Below are 19,480 nucleotides of genomic sequence, written 5' to 3'. Positions count from 1 at the left end.
CAAATGTTAATTTTAATTGTTACAATCTTGGGACTCAGGTATCGGGGCCTCCAGCGTCAGTACTATTTTGAGACCAAACGTACCAACAATTAATTTAAGAATGGTTTCTTTTTTGATTGCTTTCATCAGCAATAAATTGTTATGTGTAATCATAGCAACTGCAGCATGTTGATTGCACATGGAAAACAAATTTAAGGTCATTCCTCAGTATTGCACACTGTGCATTCTGTACTATGCATAATTTTTATTTGGAGACTTGAAATTCAAACTTGTGGGATTGCCTTCGTTTTATCATCAGCATTTTGGTGAGAAGTATGGTTGGCCGTCACCACCAAACGTACAAGAAATTGAAATGGAAGAGAGAAAAGAGAAATGGTTTAGCGATGGTTTTCCAAAAGAAATAAGTGGTTTTGTGAAGTGGTTTAGTCAAAATTGAAATATTATTGTTTAGATTGTTTTGAAATAGTTCAGACGACGATGTTAAAATGGAACAGACAAGTTCAAATTATTGGTTCATTCAACTGAGAATCCATCCGTCGACGAAATATGAAATGATCAGGTGTGACAACAAATGATCTTGTGCCCTGTATCACAATCATTATGGTTTACTCAAGGAAGGCACGATTCAGGTAATTGACAAATGACTTAACTCACTGGCAAATGGTTGAATCAAGTGTCAAATGGTTTAAGAGAGGGGCAATCGATTCAGTGCAAAGCCAAATGGACAAGACAAGACTGAAATGGTTTAGTTAAAGAACAAACGGTTGAAGTAATCGACAGACAACTTAACTAACCAGCAAATGGTTTAATGAAGTGTCAAGTAGTTTAATAGCCGGGCAAGTGATTCAGTGCAAGGTCAAATGGACAAGTCAAGACTGGATTGATCAGTCGTGAGCCCGATAAAACTTGGCACAAACCTGACAGGCTTTTTTGTCTTCCTTGTTTTTGGATGAAGTATTCTTTTTGTTTTTGGAGACCAGCGCTAAATGTTTACAACTAAGGGCTAAATGTAACTGATTAATGATGTCCACAGCATGAAGATAAACAAGATAAAGTGCTATGTCCCAGTTCAGAGTTGTCTTCTCTATAGCTTTACTCTGTTTTCGTACATGTACGTGAAATGGAAACGGTGTCGAAGTGGGGTTTCGTAAAGAATGTGGTCTCCTTCGCAGTCGTCTTTCGGGATGTCACACAATGAGCTTTGCGTGACATCCTGGCCATTGACTACATGACTGACTAAAAAGAAGGGTCCTTAAGGTAACTCCCTTGAAAATGACGTACTATCCAGATTTTTTTCAAACTTGGCACAATTGATATTCATTCACAGGACACTAAAAATGGGAATAAAAAGATGGTGTCACAGTGCTTGTTTTCGCGCTGCATGCCCTTTATTCTAAGTACAACAAAAAAAGCTTGTACTTAAAAATTACGTGACAATTTGGTCTCTTTTGGTGATCCACCTTCCCACACGCTTGCGCTGGGAGAACGGCTGTGCTGTTCCCAACCCAGCTCACCACATTTGTTGTGTGGAGCTACCACTTAAAGTGGTGTCTAAGACACCCACCTAATACGTTAGCTACGCCATGCTGGTGAGGCCCATCAAGGCCGAAACAGCTGTCCATGGCTGCTAATTGACCAGGTGTAATGGTTGTCTGCATGCGTGATGTGCTGGCCACACCGGGTTGGTGTTTGTGTCACCTTGCTTTTTTTGTTGTACTAAGCATAAAGGGCATGCAGTGGGAAAACAAGCACGGTGACACCATCTTCTTATTGCCTTTTACTAGTGTCCTGTGTATAAATATCAATTGTGCCAAGTTTGACAAAAATCTAAATAGTATGTCATTTTCAAGGGAATTACCTTAAGGCCCCTTCTTTTTAGTCAGTCATGTATATATGTAGTCTTTTTAGTCAGTCACGTATATATTATGTCATGCAAAGCTCGTTGTGTGACATCCCGAAAGACGGCTGCGAAAGAGACTACGATCTTTACGAATTCCCACTTTGACACAGTTTCCATTTCATGTAGAAAAAACAGAGTAAAGCTATCGAGAAGACAACTCTGAACTGGGACATACTGTAGGACCTTATTTAGTTTATCTTCATGCTGTGGACATCATTAATCAGTTAGATTTAGCCCTGCTCTTGAAAACATCGTTGACTAGACTAGTTGAACAGTTCCTTCTTTAACTAAACCATTTTAGTCTTGTCTTGTCCATTTGACTTTGCACTGAATCGATTTCCCCTCTCTTAAACCATTTGACACTTGTTTGAACCATTTGTCGGTGAGTTAAGTCATTTGTCAATTAGCTGAATCGTGCCTTGTTTGAGTAAACCATTCTGCGATGGGGCACAAGACCATTTGTTGTCAGAGCTGATCATTTCACTTTTCGTCGACGGATGTATTCTCAGTTGAATAAACCAATTTGAATTAGTCTGTTTCGTTTTAACATCAGTGTCTGAATCATTTCAAAACAATCTATAGTAAACCATTTCAATTTTGACTAAACCGCTTCACAAAAGAACACTAATAACCTTTTGTATTTCAACATTGTGATTTCAAGACCAGTTATTTTGTGTGGCAAACCATCACTAAACCATTTCTGTTTTCTAGGTTTCATTTCAGTTTCTTGTATTTTTGCCGGTGATGGTGACCGATAGAGAAGCAAGCATTCCTTCCACATATTATTGTTAACTTGTCAAATGTTAATTTTAATTGATACAATCTTGGGACTCAGGTATCGGGGCCTCCAGCGTCAGTACTATTTTGAGACCAAACGTACCAACAATTAATTTAAGAATGGTTTCTTTTTTGATTGCTTTCATCAGCAATAAATTGTTATGTGTAATCATAGCAACTGCAGCATGTTGATTGCACATGGAAAACAAATTTAAGGTCATTCCTCAGTATTGCACACTGTGCATTCTGTACTATGCATAATTTTTATTTGGAGACTTGAAATTCAAACTTGTGGGATTGCCTTCGTTTTATCATCAGCATTTTGGTGAGAAGTATGGTTGGCCGTCACCACCAAACGTACAAGAAATTGAAATGGAAGAGAGAAAAGAGAAATGGTTTAGCGATGGTTTTCCAAAAGAAATAAGTGGTTTTGTGAAGTGGTTTAGTCAAAATTGAAATATTATTGTTTAGATTGTTTTGAAATAGTTCAGACGACGATGTTAAAATGGAACAGACAAGTTCAAATTATTGGTTCATTCAACTGAGAATCCATCCGTCGACGAAATATGAAATGATCAGGTGTGACAACAAATGATCTTGTGCCCTGTATCACAATCATTATGGTTTACTCAAGGAAGGCACGATTCAGGTAATTGACAAATGACTTAACTCACTGGCAAATGGTTGAATCAAGTGTCATATGGTTTAAGAGAGGGGCAATCGATTCAGTGCAAAGCCAAATGGACAAGACAAGACTGAAATGGTTTAGTTAAAGAACGAACGGTTGAAGTAATCGACAGACAACTTAACTCACCAGCAAATGGTTTAATGAAGTGTCAAGTAGTTTAATAGCCGGGCAAGTGATTCAGTGCAAGGTCAAATGGACAAGTCAAGACTGGATTGATCAGTCGTGAGCCCGATAAAACTTGGCACAAACCTGACAGGCTTTTTTGTCTTCCTTGTTTTTGGATGAAGTATTCTTTTTGTTTTTCGAGAGCAGCGCTAAATGTTTATAACTAAGGGCTAAATGTAACTGATTAATGATGTCCACAGCATGAAGATAAACAAGATAAAGTGCTATGTCCCAGTTCAGAGTTGTCTTCTCTATAGCTTTACTCTGTTTTCGTACATGTACGTGAAATGGAAACGGTGTCGAAGTGGGGTTTCGTAAAGAATGTGGTCTCCTTCGCAGTCGTCTTTCGGGATGTCACACAATGAGCTTTGCGTGACATCCTGGCCATTGACTACATGACTGACTAAAAAGAAGGGTCCTTAAGGTAACTCCCTTGAAAATGACGTACTATCCAGATTTTTTTCAAACTTGGCACAATTGATATTCATTCACAGGACACTAAAAATGGGAATAAAAAGATGGTGTCACAGTGCTTGTTTTCGCGCTGCATGCCCTTTATTCTAAGTACAACAAAAAAAGCTTGTACTTAAAAATTACGTGACACACTGGTCTCTTTTGGTGATCCACCTTCCCACACGCTTGCGCTGGGAGAACGGCTGTGCTGTTCCCAACCCAGCTCACCACATTTGTTGTGTGGAGCTACCACTTAAAGCGGTGTCTAAGACACCCGCCTAATACGTTAGCTACGCCATGCTGGTGAGGCCCATCAAGGCCGAAACAGCTGTCCATGGCTGCTAATTGACCAGGTGAAATGGTTGTGTGCATGCGTGATGTGCTGGCCACACCGGGTTGGTGTTTGTGTCACCTTGCTTTTTTTGTTGTACTAAGCATAAAGGGCATGCAGTGGGAAAACAAGCACGGTGACACCATCTTCTTATTGCCTTTTACTAGTGTCCTGTGTATAAATATCAATTGTGCCAACTTTGACAAAAATCTAAATAGTATGTCATTTTCAAGGGAATTACCTTAAGGCCCCTTCTTTTTAGTCAGTCATGTATATATGTAGTCTTTTTAGTCAGTCACGTATATATTATGTCATGCAAAGCTCGTTGTGTGACATCCCGAAAGACGGCTGCGAAAGAGACTACGATCTTTACGAATTCCCACTTTGACACAGTTTCCATTTCGTGTAGAAAAAACAGAGTAAAGCTATCGAGAAGACAACTCTGAACTGGGACATAGGACCTTATTTTGTTTATCTTCATGCTGTGGACATCATTAATCAGTTAGATTTAGCCCTGCTCTCGAAAACATCGTTGACTGGACTAGTTGAACCGTTCCTTCTTTAACTAAACCATTTTAGTCTTGTCTTGTCCATTTGACTTTGCACTGAATCGATTTCCCCTCTCTTAAACCATTTGACACTTGTTTGAACCATTTGTCGGTGAGTTAAGTCATTTGTCAATTAGCTGAATCGTGCCTTCTTTGAGTAAACCATTCTGCTATGGGGCACAAGATCATTTGTTGTCAGAGCTGATCATTTCACTTTTCGTCGACCGATGGATTCTCAGTTGAATAAACCAATTTGAATTAGTCTGTTTCGTTTTAACATCAGTGTCTGAACCATTTCAAAACAATCTAGTAAACCATTTCAATTTTGACTAAACCGCTTCACAAAAGAACACTAATAACCTTTTGTATTTCGACATTGTGATTTCAAGACCAGTTATTTTGTGTGGCAAACCATCACTAAACCATTTCTGTTTTCTAGGTTTCATTTCAGTTTCTTGTATTTTTGCCGGTGATGGTGACCGATAGAGAAGCAAGCATTCCTTCCACATATTATTGTTAACTTGTCAAATGTTAATTTTAATTGATACAATCTTGGGAGGTATCGGGGCCTCCAGCGTCAGTACTATTTTGAGACCAAACGTACCAACAATTAATTTAAGAATGGTTTCTTTTTTGATTGCTTTCATCAGCAATAAATTGTTATGTGTAATCATAGCAACTGCAGCATGTTGATTGCACATGGAAAACAAATTTAAGGTCATTCCTCAGTATTGCACACTGTGCATTCTGTACTATGCATAATTTTTATTTGGAGACTTGAAATTCAAACTTGTGGGATTGCTTTCGTTTTATCATCAGCATTTTGGTGAGAAGTATGGTTGGCCGTCACCACCAAACGTACAAGAAATTGAAATGGAAGAGAGAAAAGAGAAATGGTTTAGTGATGGTTTTCCAAAAGAAATAAGTGGTTTTGTGAAGTGGTTTAGTCAAAATTGAAATATTATTGTTTAGATTGTTTTGAAATAGTTCAGACGACGATGTTAAAATGGAACAGACAAGTTCAAATTATTGGTTCATTCAACTGAGAATCCATCCGTCGACGAAATATGAAATGATCAGGTGTGACAACAAATGATCTTGTGCCCTGTATCACAATCATTATGGTTTACTCAAAGAAGGCATGATTCAGCTAATTGACAAATGACTTAACTCACCGGCACATGTTTGAAACAAGTGTCAAATGCTTTAAGGGACGGGCAATCGATTCAGTGCAAAGTCAAATGGACAAGACAAGACTAAAATGGTTTAGTTAAAGAAGCAACGGTTCAACTAGTCTAGTCAAGGATGTTTTTCGAGAGCAGGGCTAAATGTAACGAAGGGCTAAATGTAACTGATTAATGATGTCCACAGCATGAAGATAAACAAGATAAAGTCCTATGTCACTGTTCAGAGTTGTCTTCTCTATAGCTTTACTCTGTTTTTGTACGTGAAATGGAAACGGTGTCGAAGTGGGGTTTCGTAAAGAATGTGGTCTCCTTCGCAGTCGTCTTTCGGGATGTCACACAATGAGCTTTGCGTGACATCTTGACAATTGACTACATGACTGACTAAAAAGAAGGGTCCTTAAGGTATGTAACTCCCTTGAAAATGACGTACTATCCAGATTTTTTTCAAACTTGGCACAATTGATATTCATTCACAGGACACTAAAAATGGGAATAAAAAGATGGTATCACAATGCTTGTTTTCGCGCTTCATGCCCTTTATTCTAAGTACAACGAAAAAAGCTTGTACTTAATAATCTTTTGGTGATCCACCTTCCCACACGCTTGCGCTGGGAGAACGGCTGTGCTGTTCCCAACCCAGCTCACCACATTTGTTGTGTGGAGCTACCACTTAAAGCGGTGTCTAAGACACCCGCCTAATACGTTAGCTACGCCATGCTGGTGAGGCCCATCAAGGCCGAAACAGCTGTCCATGGCTGCTAATTGACCAGGTGAAATGGTTGTGTGCATGCGTGATGTGATGGCCACACCGGGTTGGTGTTTGTGTCACCTTGCTTTTTTTGTTGTACTAAGCATAAAGGGCATGCAGTGGGAAAACAAGCACGGTGACACCATCTTCTTATTGCCTTTTACTAGTGTCCTGTGTATAAATATCAATTGTGCCAAGTTTGACAAAAATCTAAATAGTATGTCATTTTCAAGGGAATTACCTTAAGGCCCCTTCTTTTTAGTCAGTCATGTATAAATTATGTCATGCAAAGCTCGTTGTGTGACATTTCGAAAGACGCCTGCGAAAGAGACTACAGTACGATCTTTACAAATTCCCACTTTGACACAGTTTCCATTTCATGTAGACAAAACAGAGTAAAGCTATCGAGAAGACAACTCTGAACTGGGACATAGGACCTTATTTTGTTTATCTTCATGCTGTGGACATCATTAATCAGTTACATTTAGCCCTTACTTACATTTAGCCCTGCTCTTGAAAAACATCCTTGACTAGACTAGTTGAACCGTTGCTTCTTTAACTAAACCATTTTAGTCTTGTCTTGTCCATTTGACTTTGCACTGAATTGATTGCCCGTCTCTTAAACCATTTGACCCTTGTTTGAACCATTTGTTGGTGAAATAAGTCATTTGTCAATTAGCTGAATCGTGCCTTCTTTGAGTAAACCATTCTGCTATGGGACACAAGATCATTTGTTGTCAGAGCTGATCATTTCACATTTCGTCGACGGATGGATTCTCAGTTGAATAAACCAATTGGAATTAGTCTCTTCCGTTTTAACATCAGTGTCTGAACCATTTCAAAACAATCTAGTAAACCATTTCAATTTTGACTAAACTGCTTCACAAAAGAACAGTAATCACCTTTTGTATTTCGACATTGTCATTTCAAGACCAGTGATTTCGTGAGGCAAACCATCACTAAACCATTTCTGTTTTCTAGGTTTCATTTCAGTTTCTTGTATTTTTGCCAGTGATGGTGACCCATAGAGAAGCAAGCATTCCTTCCACATATTATTCATAACTTGTGAAATGTTAATTTTAATTGATACAATCTTGCGAGGTATCGGGGCCTCCGGCGTCAGTACTATTTTGAGACCAAACGTACCAACAATTAATTTAAGAATGGTTTCTTTTTTGATTGCTTTCATCAGCAATAAATTGTTATGTGTAATCATAGCAACTGCAGCATGTTGATTGCACATGGAAAACAAATTTAAGGTCATTCCTCAGTATTGCACACTGTGCATCCTGTACTATGCATAATTTTTATTTGGAGACTTGAAATTCAAAGTTGTGGGATTGCCTTCGTTTTATCATCAGCATTTTGGTGAGAAGTATGGTTGGCCGTCACCACCAAACGTACAAGAAATTGAAATGGAAGAGAGAAAAGAGAAATGGTTTAGCGATGGTTTTCCAAAAGAAATAAGTGGTTTTGTGAAGTGGTTTAGTCAAAATTGAAATATTATTGTTTAGATTGTTTTGAAATACCGTAGTTCAGACGACGATGTTAAAATGGAACAGAGAAGTTCAAATTATTGGTTCATTCAACTGAGAATCCATCCGTCAACGAAATATGAAATGATCAGGTGTGACAACAAATGATCTTGTGCCCTGTATCACAATCATTATGGTTTACTCAAGGAAGGCACGATTCAGGTAATTGACAAATGACTTAACTCACTGGCAAATGGTTGAATCAAGTGTCAAATGGTTTAAGAGAGGGGCAATCGATTCAGTGCAAAGCCAAATGGACAAGACAAGACTGAAATGGTTTAGTTAAAGAACGAACGGTTGAAGTAATCGACAGACGACTTAACTCACCAGCAAATGGTTTAATGAAGTGTCAAGTAGTTTAATAGCCGGGCAAGTGATTCAGTGCAAGGTCAAATGCACAAGTCAAGACTGGATTGATCAGTCGTGAGCCCGATAAAACTTGGCACAAACCTGACAGGGTTTTTTGTCTTCCTTCTTTTCTGATGAAGTATTCTTTTTGTTTTTGGAGAGCAGCGCTAAATGTTTACAACTAAGGGCTAAATGTAACTGATTAATGATGTCCACAGCATGAAGATAAACAAGATAAAGTGCTATGTCCCAGTTCAGAGTTGTCTTCTCTATAGCTTTACTCTGTTTTCGTACGTGAAATGGAAACGGTGTCGAAGTGGGGTTTCGTAAAGAATGTGGTCTCCTTCGCAGTCGTCTTTCGGGATGTCACACAATGAGCTTTGCGTGACATCCTGGCCATTGACTACATGACTGACTAAAAAGAAGGGTCCTTAAGGTAACTCCCTTGAAAATGACGTACTATCCAGATTTTTTTCAAACTTGGCACAATTGATATTCATTCACAGGACACTAAAAATGGGAATAAAAAGATAGTGTCACAGTGCTTGTTTTCGCGCTGCATGCCCTTTATTCTAAGTACAAAAAAAAAAGCTTGTACTTAAAAATTACGTGACACACTGGTCTCTTTTGGTGATCCACCTTCCCACACGCTTGCGCTGGGAGAACGGCTGTGCTGTTCCCAACCCAGCTCACCACATTTGTTGTGTGGAGCTACCACTTAAAGCGGTGTCCAGGATACCCGCCTAATACTTTAGCTACGCCATGCTGGTGAGGCCCATCAAGGCCGAAACAGCTGTCCATGGCTGCTAATTGACCAGGTGAAATGGTTGTGTGCATGCGTGATGTGCTGGCCACACCGGGTTGGTGTTTGTGTCACCTTGCTTTTTTTGTTGTACTAAGCATAAAGGGCATGCAGTGGGAAAACAAGCACGGTGACACCATCTTCTTATTGCCTTTTACTAGTGTCCTGTGTATGAATATCAATTGTGCCAAGTTTGACAAAAATCTAAATAGTATGTCATTTTCAAGGGAATTACCTTAAGGCCCCTTCTTTTTAGTCAGTCATGTATATATGTAGTCTTTTTAGTCAGTCACGTATATATTATGTCATGCAAAGCTCGTTGTGTGACATCCCGAAAGACGGCTGCGAAAGAGACTACGATCTTTACGAATTCCCACTTTGACACAGTTTCCATTTCGTGTAGAAAAAACAGAGTAAAGCTATCGAGAAGACAACTCTGAACTGGGACATAGGACCTTATTTTGTTTATCTCCATGCTGTGGACATCATTAATCAGTTAGATTTAGCCCTGCTCTCGAAAACATCGTTGACTAGACTAGTTGAACCGTTCCTTCTTTAACTAAACCATTTTAGTCTTGTCTTGTCCATTTGACTTTGCACTGAATCGATTTCCCCTCTCTTAAACCATTTGACACTTGTTTGAACCATTTGTCGGTGAGTTAAGTCATTTGTCAATTAGCTGAATCGTGCCTTCTTTGAGTAAACCATTCTGCTATGGGGCACAAGATAATTTGTTGTCAGAGCTGATCATTTCACTTTTCGTCGACGGATGGATTCTCAGTTGAATAAACCAATTTGAATTAGTCTGTTTCGTTTTAACATCAGTGTCTGAACCATTTCAAAACAATCTAGTAAACCATTTCAATTTTGACTAAACCTCTTCACAAAAGAACACTAATAACCTTTTGTATTTCGACATTGTCATTTCAAGACCAGTTATTTTGTGTGGCAAACTATCACTAAACCATTTCTGTTTTCTAGGTTTCATTTCAGTTTCTTGTATTTTTGCCGGTGATGGTGACCGATAGAGAAGCAAGCATTCCTTCCACATATTATTGTTAACTTGTCAAATGTTAATTTTAATTGATACAATCTTGGGAGGTATCGGGGCCTCCAGCGTCAGTACTATTTTGAGACCAAACGTACCAACAATTAATTTAAGAATGGTTTCTTTTTTGATTGCTTTCATCAGCAATAAATTGTTATGTGTAATCATAGCAACTGCAGCATGTTGATTGCACATGGAAAACAAATTTAAGGTCATTCCTCAGTATTGCACACTGTGCATTCTGTACTATGCATAATTTTTATTTGGAGACTTGAAATTCAAACTTGTGGGATTGCCTTCGTTTTATCATCAGCATTTTGGTGAGAAGTATGGTTGGCCGTCACCACCAAACGTACAAGAAATTGAAATGGAAGAGAGAAAAGAGAAATGGTTTAGCGATGGTTTTCCAAAAGAAATAAGTGGTTTTGTGAAGTGGTTTAGTCAAAATTGAAATATTATTGTTTAGATTGTTTTGAAATAGTTCAGACGACGATGTTAAAATGGAACAGACAAGTTCAAATTATTGGTTCATTCAACTGAGAATCCATCCGTCGACGAAATATGAAATGATCAGGTGTGACAACAAATGATCTTGTGCCCTGTATCACAATCATTATGGTTTACTCAAGGAAGGCACGATTCAGGTAATTGACAAATGACTTAACTCACTGGCAAATGGTTGAATCAAGTGTCAAATGGTTTAAGAAAGGGGCAATCGATTCAGTGCAAAGCCAAATGGACAAGACAAGACTGAAATGGTTTAGTTAAAGAACGAACGGTTGAAGTAATCGACAGACGACTTAACTCACCAGCAAATGGTTTAATGAAGTGTCAAGTAGTTTAATAGCCGGGCAAGTGATTCAGTGTAAGGTCAAATGGACAAGTCAAGACTGGATTGATCAGTCGTGAGCCCGATAAAACTTGGCACAAACCTGACAGGCTTTTTTGTCTTTCTTCTTTTTGGGTGAAGTATTCTTTTTGTTTTTGGAGAGCAGCGCTAAATGTTTACAACTAAGGGCTAAATGTAACTGATTAATGATCTCCACAGCATGAAGATAAACAAGATAAAGTGCTATGTCCCAGTTCAGAGTTGCCTTCTCTATAGCTTTACTCTGTTTTCGTACGTGAAATGGAAACGGTGTCGAAGTGGGGTTTCGTAAAGAATGTGGTCTCCTTCGCAGTCGTCTTTCAGGATGTCACACAATGAGCTTTGCGTGACATCCTGGCCATTGACTACATGACTGACTAAAAAGAAGGGTCCTTAAGGTAACTCCCTTGAAAATGACGTACTATCCAGATTTTTTTCAAACTTGGCACAATTGATATTCATTCACAGGACACTAAAAATGGGAATAAAGAGATGGTGTCACAGTGCTTGTTTTCGCGCTGCATGCCCTTTATTCTAAGTACAATAAAAAAAGCTTGTACTTAAAAATTACGTGACACACTGGTCTCTTTTGGTGATCCACCTTCCCACACGCTTGCGCTGGGAGAACGGCTGTGCTGTTCCCAACCCAGCTCACCACATTTGTTGTGTGGAGCTATCACTTAAAGCGGTGTCTAAGACACCCGCCTAATACATTAGCTACGCCATGCTGGTGAGGCCCATCAAGGCCGAAACAGCTGTCCATGGCTGCTAATTGACCAGGTGAAATGGTTGTGTGCATGCGTGATGTGCTGGCCACACCGGGTTGGTGTTTGTGTCACCTTGCTTTTTTTGTTGTACTAAGCATAAAGGGCATGCAGTGGGAAAACAAGCACGGTGACACCATCTTCTTATTGCCTTTTACTAGTGTCCTGTGTATGAATATCAATTGTGCCAAGTTTGACAAAAATCTAAATAGTATGTCATTTTCAAGGGAATTACCTTAAGGCCCCTTCTTTTTAGTCAGTCATGTATATATGTAGTCTTTTTAGTCAGTCACGTATATATTATGTCATGCAAAGCTCGTTGTGTGACATCCCGAAAGACGGCTGCGAAAGAGACTACGATCTTTACGAATTCCCACTTTGACACAGTTTCCATTTCGTGTAGAAAAAACAGAGTAAAGCTATCGAGAAGACAACTCTGAACTGGGACATAGGACCTTATTTTGTTTATCTCCATGCTGTGGACATCATTAATCAGTTAGATTTAGCCCTGCTCTCGAAAACATCGTTGACTAGACTAGTTGAACCGTTCCTTCTTTAACTAAACCATTTTAGTCTTGTCTTGTCCATTTGACTTTGCACTGAATCGATTTCCCCTCTCTTAAACCATTTGACACTTGTTTGAACCATTTGTCGGTGAGTTAAGTCATTTGTCAATTAGCTGAATCGTGCCTTCTTTGAGTAAACCATTCTGCTATGGGGCACAAGATAATTTGTTGTCAGAGCTGATCATTTCACTTTTCGTCGACGGATGGATTCTCAGTTGAATAAACCAATTTGAATTAGTCTGTTCCGTTTTAACATCAGTGTCTTAACTATTTCAAAACAATGTAGTAAACCATTTCAATTTTGACTAAACCGCTTCACAAAAGAACACTAATAACCTTTTGTATTTCGACATTGTCATTTCAAGACCAGTTATTTCGTGTGGCAAACCATCACTAAACCATTTCTGTTTTCTAGGTTTCATTTCAGTTTCTTGTATTTTTGCCGGTGATGGTGACCCATAGAGACGCAAGCATTCCTTCCACATATTATTGTTAACTTGTCAAATGTTAATTTTAATTGATACAATCTTGCGAGGTATCGGGGCTTCCGGCGTCAGTACAATTTTGAGACCAAACGTACCAACAATTAATTTAAGAATGGTTTCTTTTTTGATTGCTTTCATCAGCAATAAATTGTTATGTGTAATCATAGCAACTGCAGCATGTTGATTGCACATGGAAAACAAATTTAAGGTCATTCCTCAGTATTGCTCACTGCACATCCTCTACTATGCATATGGTACATGTCAATATTCAGAAATTGGATCATATTTGCAACATTGTAAATATGGCTTAAAGTGACTATCACCTCAACACACTTTTCCACTATATTTATTCTCCGAAATCGTCCCAAATACATCGTGTTGTTTTTAGAACTTTTGATTGAATTTCACTTTTTTATTATTGGCTTTCAAAGACGGGAAAAGTGATCATACTTTGATCCATAACCGAGCAATGAAGGAGAATGGGTTCGATACCGGGTTGACGTCACAAATTAATTTGCATTGAGATAGTTCTTTGAAAACAGCGATGCAAATTAATTTGTGACGTCAACCCGGTATCGAACCCATTCCCCTTCTTTGCTCGGTTATTAATCATGGTATGACCACTTTCCCGTTTTTCAAAGCCAATGAAAGGGTGAAATTTCAATCTAAATGTTCTAAAAACAACACCATGTATTTAGGATGAATTCGGAGAATAAATATATTGGAAAAGTGTGTTGAGGTGATAGGCACTTTAAGTCAATCATACACGCTGAAACAGTTCTCATAGCATGTGAGACAAGTTGTGAATGACCCATAATTCTTTGTGAGTAAGCGGGCGCATTCTGAAAACATGGGTTCTGTATCCAGTTGAGACAATAGTTAGAATTAACTTTTACAGAATTGATAGTGATGGGATTCCTATATTTTAAGCCAAACAACTCTGCTAAGTATGATTTCATTAAGTGGGTGTTAAGAGCATGGAGAGAGATCCCTGAAGAAGTTGTGACAAAATCTTTTTGATCCTGTGGGATTATGAACAATTTAGACAAAACCCAGGTTGATGATGTTTCTGATAATAATACAAGAAGTACCAATGATAATGGAGGACGGTTGAAAGCAGTCAGGACAATGAGCTCCGTCTTAATTCCCCATTGAGCTTAAGCTTGTTCACAACCATCCATTGCTGGACATCTTGAATGCTCCTCTCAATTAATGATTTGGACTGCATGTGCATCCTTGATTGACATGTATATCTGCGTGTCATTGGCATAGAAGTGAAACCCCATGCTTTGACGCTTGATGGCATCTGGAATCGGGGCGGTGTACATAGAGTACAAAGTCTGTCCTAACGCATATACCTGTTGGACACCACTGGCCAGCTTGTGCTTATAATACAATACAATACAATACATACTTAATTGACCGTTCCCCATAGGGGCTTTTCAGGGCCAATGACACAATCAACGAAACAACAGAACACAACAACAACTGTTAAGAATCCCAACTGGCCGGAGGCAAACCAGTTGGCTATTTACAAGTGCAGCTGAGACGTTGAACCAGGGACTACCAGGAACAATTTCAGCGAGTGGTCAGAGCGGGTCTTGAACCCGGGATCTCCGGATCTCAAGGCAAGCGCCCTAACCACTGGGCCACACTGCCTCAACAATCATTTGCCACTCTGACGTATTTGAATTGATTTGAGAGATATGAACGCATCCAGGCCAAGGCATTACCTTTCGTCATTCCGATCCAATCTGGTCCGGCCCGTTCTTGGTTTTAACAATGGCCAAAGATCTAACTATCTTGATAATGAAAGACACAGGGGTTGGGTTTATTTTGATTTTAAAAATTGACCAGTAATGGTCAACTCTTTCTTCACCTTGTGTAATTAAATTACTGCAGGTTCAGAAGGATTACAAGCTCTTGGAGAAAAATGCTCTAAACACCTGGAGAATAAATACTTTGAAGATGAGCCAGTGGAATATCGTGTTGGAGGACAATGGTAAGATGCATTGCCTGTTCATGATTGGTCGATAAACCTGCTTTGTTATTGTGGTGAAATTTTTGAATTATATCGTTGGGCAGAACAGGGAATTAAGAGGGCTCGCTGTGACTGACAGAAAGATGTTTACTACTTGTTTCAGTTATGCTTGGTTGGTGTAGTACATAGGTTACACTTTCCCTCCTCAAATCCTGATTATGCTCTCTCAACATTCTTATATACATTGGAACCCCTCTAAACCAGACACCCTCGGCTTGGTTTAGAGGGATGTCCATTGTACTGAGGTATCACCGGTAAGGCAATTTTGTGCCGCATAATGTATTGTCTGACTGTAAGTACCAGCACATGGTACATAATAAAGCACATCAGTAAAGGAACAAACAACATGGATCATAAGAAAGCTTTTCAGCCTCATTTCATTTAATTTACAAAAAAATTCAGGGTTACACACAAGGTAATATGATTGCTGCTTTTAAATTATAATAAATTTAACCCTTTAACACCCAAACTGGCCTAAACTGGCCAGCCTTAATATTTTACTCTGTCTAATGCCAGAATATTTTACTCCGTCTAACGCCAGACGATTTACTTGTCAATGGGGAATCCTTGGGTGTCAATGGGTGAAACATGGAATGTTCAAGATTCTCAGTATAAATTTCCAAGGTGCTTTTGGAAAAAGGAATCTAATGTTAACTGCATCTAATTACAAAGTTGTTCAACTTTTCAGCTCTAGAACCAGTTGGAGATAATTCTCATCTTTGTGAACTGAAAAATCTCTTAACTTAATAATCATATCACACACTTTATGTAAAAGCAGGGCTTGACACTAACTTTTGACACCACTTTTCACTTTGGAGAGTACTGTAGGTTTCAAAATTTGCTTTCCATCTCAGAATCTCACTTTCCAAAATAGATTACACTATTAAAGTTGCTTACTGCAGAAATAAAAATGTTTCTTGGTACTGTCAGTGTGTTATTTGATCTTACCCAGAAGCACCAATCCGATATGGTGCATTCAGTTTGCACGTGTGATTTTTTGTGTGATTGTTGTACTCAGACTTTCTGAGACAAGAGCTCTTCGATATGGTGGAAAACAAGGTGATTGTGGCAAACGTTTGCTAATCACTCAATGTTTAGGGGTTGCTTGCTCATTTTATTACATACTGTACATGTACATTTGGCTTAAGGCCTTTAAAAAGAAGAAGGTTTTCTGTCATGGTGAAAAATTTACTTTCCAAATTGGGTGAGTATTCTGGTTCATTTCTGTTTTTTTACCTTCCAAGTGTTAAATATACTCTCCAATGGGAAACGGGTGAGTGTTCATGTTGAAGCCTGGAAAGGTTACCGCCAGGAACAACAACATGTTTCTCCTCATCATTGTGGACAAACTGTTCATCCGACTCTTCAGCTATCAGTTCAACAAAGCTTGATATTAGGTCTCTTCCAGTTCTCAGTGCTTTCTTCTGTTGGCGGTTCAATGTCAATATTTTGCAAGATTGAGTGATCGACTCTGGACTGTTCAGCAAGAAGTGACATTTGAATGTCATCTTCATCTTCTTGTTTGTCAGTCACAGGAAAGCCAGTGATTTTGAAACACTTTGTAAGTCTCGATGGTGCTGTTTCAGACCCTGCCATGGCTATCCAGTTGATAGCGTCTAGGTCTTGCTTAAGTAGTAAGTGGATAATTGGACCTGAAATTGTTATGTTCTTGACCCGTGCGTGGCAAAACCACTGCCACACAAGTTCGTTCAGTGTATAAAATTTCAGAAGTTTTTGGAACGCTTCTTGCTGGGGTTGCTATTTTTTCTTTACTCGGTCTTGTAGACTTCTTTCTTCTTTAAACTATCATCTGCAATTGATTTACCGATCCTAAATAAACCGCTTAGAGCCATCAGTGTTGGTTTGGGCATTGATTAGATGCATATTTATTTTGATCCACTCAATTCTCTTCTCTGACAATAACTTGATTCTTTGGCGTTTTGCTGGTCTCTTTTCGCAAGTGATTTCACATGCAACTGGACAGTTTAATAACCTGACCCCTATTATTGTCATTCATTCAACCCAACAACAACATTGTCAGCTTTAGATTTTTTGCTTCTGTATCAATAGAACAATGAGTAATTAGCCAATGTGCATTTCTCACTTCTGCTTTCAATCTTTGTTGTGTGATTGGGATTTCTCAGCTGCATGATTACAATTATTAAATATGTGACTTGGTTTTGGCGGCAAGCCTCAAGCTCTGCACTCTCTTACAGACTTCCAAGACTACTGAGGAAAATTTCACTTGCCCATTGCACCAGCAAACTTACATTGTCACCTCCCAAGAGCAAAATTTACTTTGCCTGGGAAATCAGACCCGGGTTTTTTCCTGCCCTGCAAGAAAGTAGCTTGCTTATATGTGTTCAGATATGCAAGGGAGTTTTTGCTGTTTCCTTAAATGGAAACAACTAGTGACTGTGGCCGAACCCTTTAACTGCCAGTGGTGCTGCATATAGATTTGATTCTGTCTAATGCCAGACAATTTTAATCGTCAATGGGGGACCACTCAGGCCTTAAAGGGTTAAACATCCTAATTCAATCACGACTATTACCTATTCACTAGTTAGGAATGTCAGCAAGCTCAACACTTAAGTTGGTTGCATGGGCGTTAATCAACAGGAATGTGAGCTAACAAGGCATTATAAAGGATGGTGGTGCTAAAACCAGGCCACCACCAGGCGGATGCATAACATAACCATGTCAGTGCCACTAAACGGCATGACTTTTTTATTATTTTGGAATCTAAGTGTCACTGTCTCTGCTTAACTTGACAAAACAACAAAACATGTGCAGTTCAGAAGCAGGCGACGGTGAGTAAGCTGGCCTGGTAATAGGAGTGCGGCCCAGCAGCTGAGTCGGTGGCGGGAGAATAATGGTGTCAGCCCACATAGCAATATCATCAGGTATCTGCAGGGATAGTGGAAGGCTGTTATCCACTTCGCACAGGGAGTCGTCTTTATCTTGCAAAGATGAAGATGGTGGTTGTCTTGGGATTGACTCAGGAACCTTGGTGGGTACGGAGTAGCAATCTGTCTTCTTCATGTGGTACGAACTGCTGCACAGCTGTGAGCCAATGAACTTCCTTGTGTTACGAAAGGATTCATCAGTTCCAACTACAAGGTATCTGTGTGGATGGTTAGTTAGCCTTTGCTTGTACTGCTGGACAATGAGGTCGTAGTCAGAAAGTGGAATCTGCTTGTTGGAAAACTGGTCTCTTTGAGTCCAGATTTCTCTTGCGTATTCAAGAATTCAAAGTGGCCATAGCTATTGCTAAGTCAGTGACTGGCCCCCCTGATGGGCCTTGACGAAGCATTTTTTGTTTGGGCTCCAACACAGCCTTCTCAGCCACAGGGTTCTTGGTGCGATTCTTTGGTTGACCATTCTCTAAGGTAATGTCACACAGTGGTGATTTGCCAAGAGCTTGTTGTCTACAAGGGCTGTAAAGCCAGGCGCAGAATCGTTGCGAATTGCAATGTGTGGGCTGTCTAATGGATGCATCTGTATGCATGACTGGATGAGCCCATTGTGGAGTGAACAAGAAGAACAAGTTGAAGCAAAGGCTTAACAGTGTCTGTGGTGAATGCCACTCTCACTGCATCTGGAGGAGGGTTTGACGACTGCTCAATGTGGGCCTGGGGTGTCTGGTGGAGGAAAGTGTTGACATGACCGCCTGACTTTGGTTGGTGGCCTGAAGGGTGACATAATTAAATATGTAACACAGTCAGGAGGCCACGTAAAACTTGACGTGGAACGATGATGCACTTCCAAGCGGGTGACAAGCGGTCAGGGGGCTTGACAACAAGTAGTCCATTGCAGGCAACGGTGGCCACATTCAAATAGCATTTAACATCCTTGATATTGTTTAAAACACTATGCCAATTTAGGTGCTGTTAAGGTAGCAAGAGAGGAGGAGCACTCTCCTCAGCAGCAATGAGGTCACCATGGCAACCAAGCCACAGTCCACCTCCCAAGGATATCCACCAAGCAAGCAGGTGCTTGGAGAGAGAGGAGGGTCTATGGAACAGAGGCCATAGGCCCATCCTTACCCCCCCCAAAAAAATCCCAAGCACCAACACCCGCAACCCCAGCAAGAGGTGTGGGGCAAAGCAGCGAGCCAAGCCCGATAAGGCAGATGCACTGACTGCTACATGCAGTTGCAATGACAATGGCAGTATGCAAAGGGAAAGGCAAACCCAGACAGCCAACATCTTCTGTTGGAATATCAG

At 39.8% G+C, this 19,480-nt stretch overlaps 1 protein-coding gene across 3 annotated transcripts in view; it reads left to right on the top strand.

Annotated features, from left to right (window-relative positions):
• Window positions 1-19,480, top strand: part of LOC138000100 (tyrosine-protein kinase BAZ1B-like) — an 81,176-nt gene that overhangs the window by 9,966 nt on the left and 51,730 nt on the right. For all 3 annotated transcript variants that reach the window (XM_068846287.1, XM_068846270.1, XM_068846278.1), the window contains one exon: window positions 15,116-15,215. Coding sequence is in view for 2 of the 3 variants with exons in the window: in XM_068846270.1 (XP_068702371.1) it covers window positions 15,116-15,215 (100 nt within the window). In the remaining variant the exon portion in view is untranslated. The remainder of the gene's footprint in view (window positions 1-15,115; window positions 15,216-19,480) is intronic.

This window comes from Montipora foliosa, chromosome 1, assembly GCF_036669935.1.
Source record: "Montipora foliosa isolate CH-2021 chromosome 1, ASM3666993v2, whole genome shotgun sequence".
Taxonomy (NCBI): domain Eukaryota; kingdom Metazoa; phylum Cnidaria; class Anthozoa; order Scleractinia; family Acroporidae; genus Montipora; species Montipora foliosa.
Note: the sequence above shows the minus strand (reverse complement) of the source record. Positions and strands in the feature narration are given on the sequence as shown.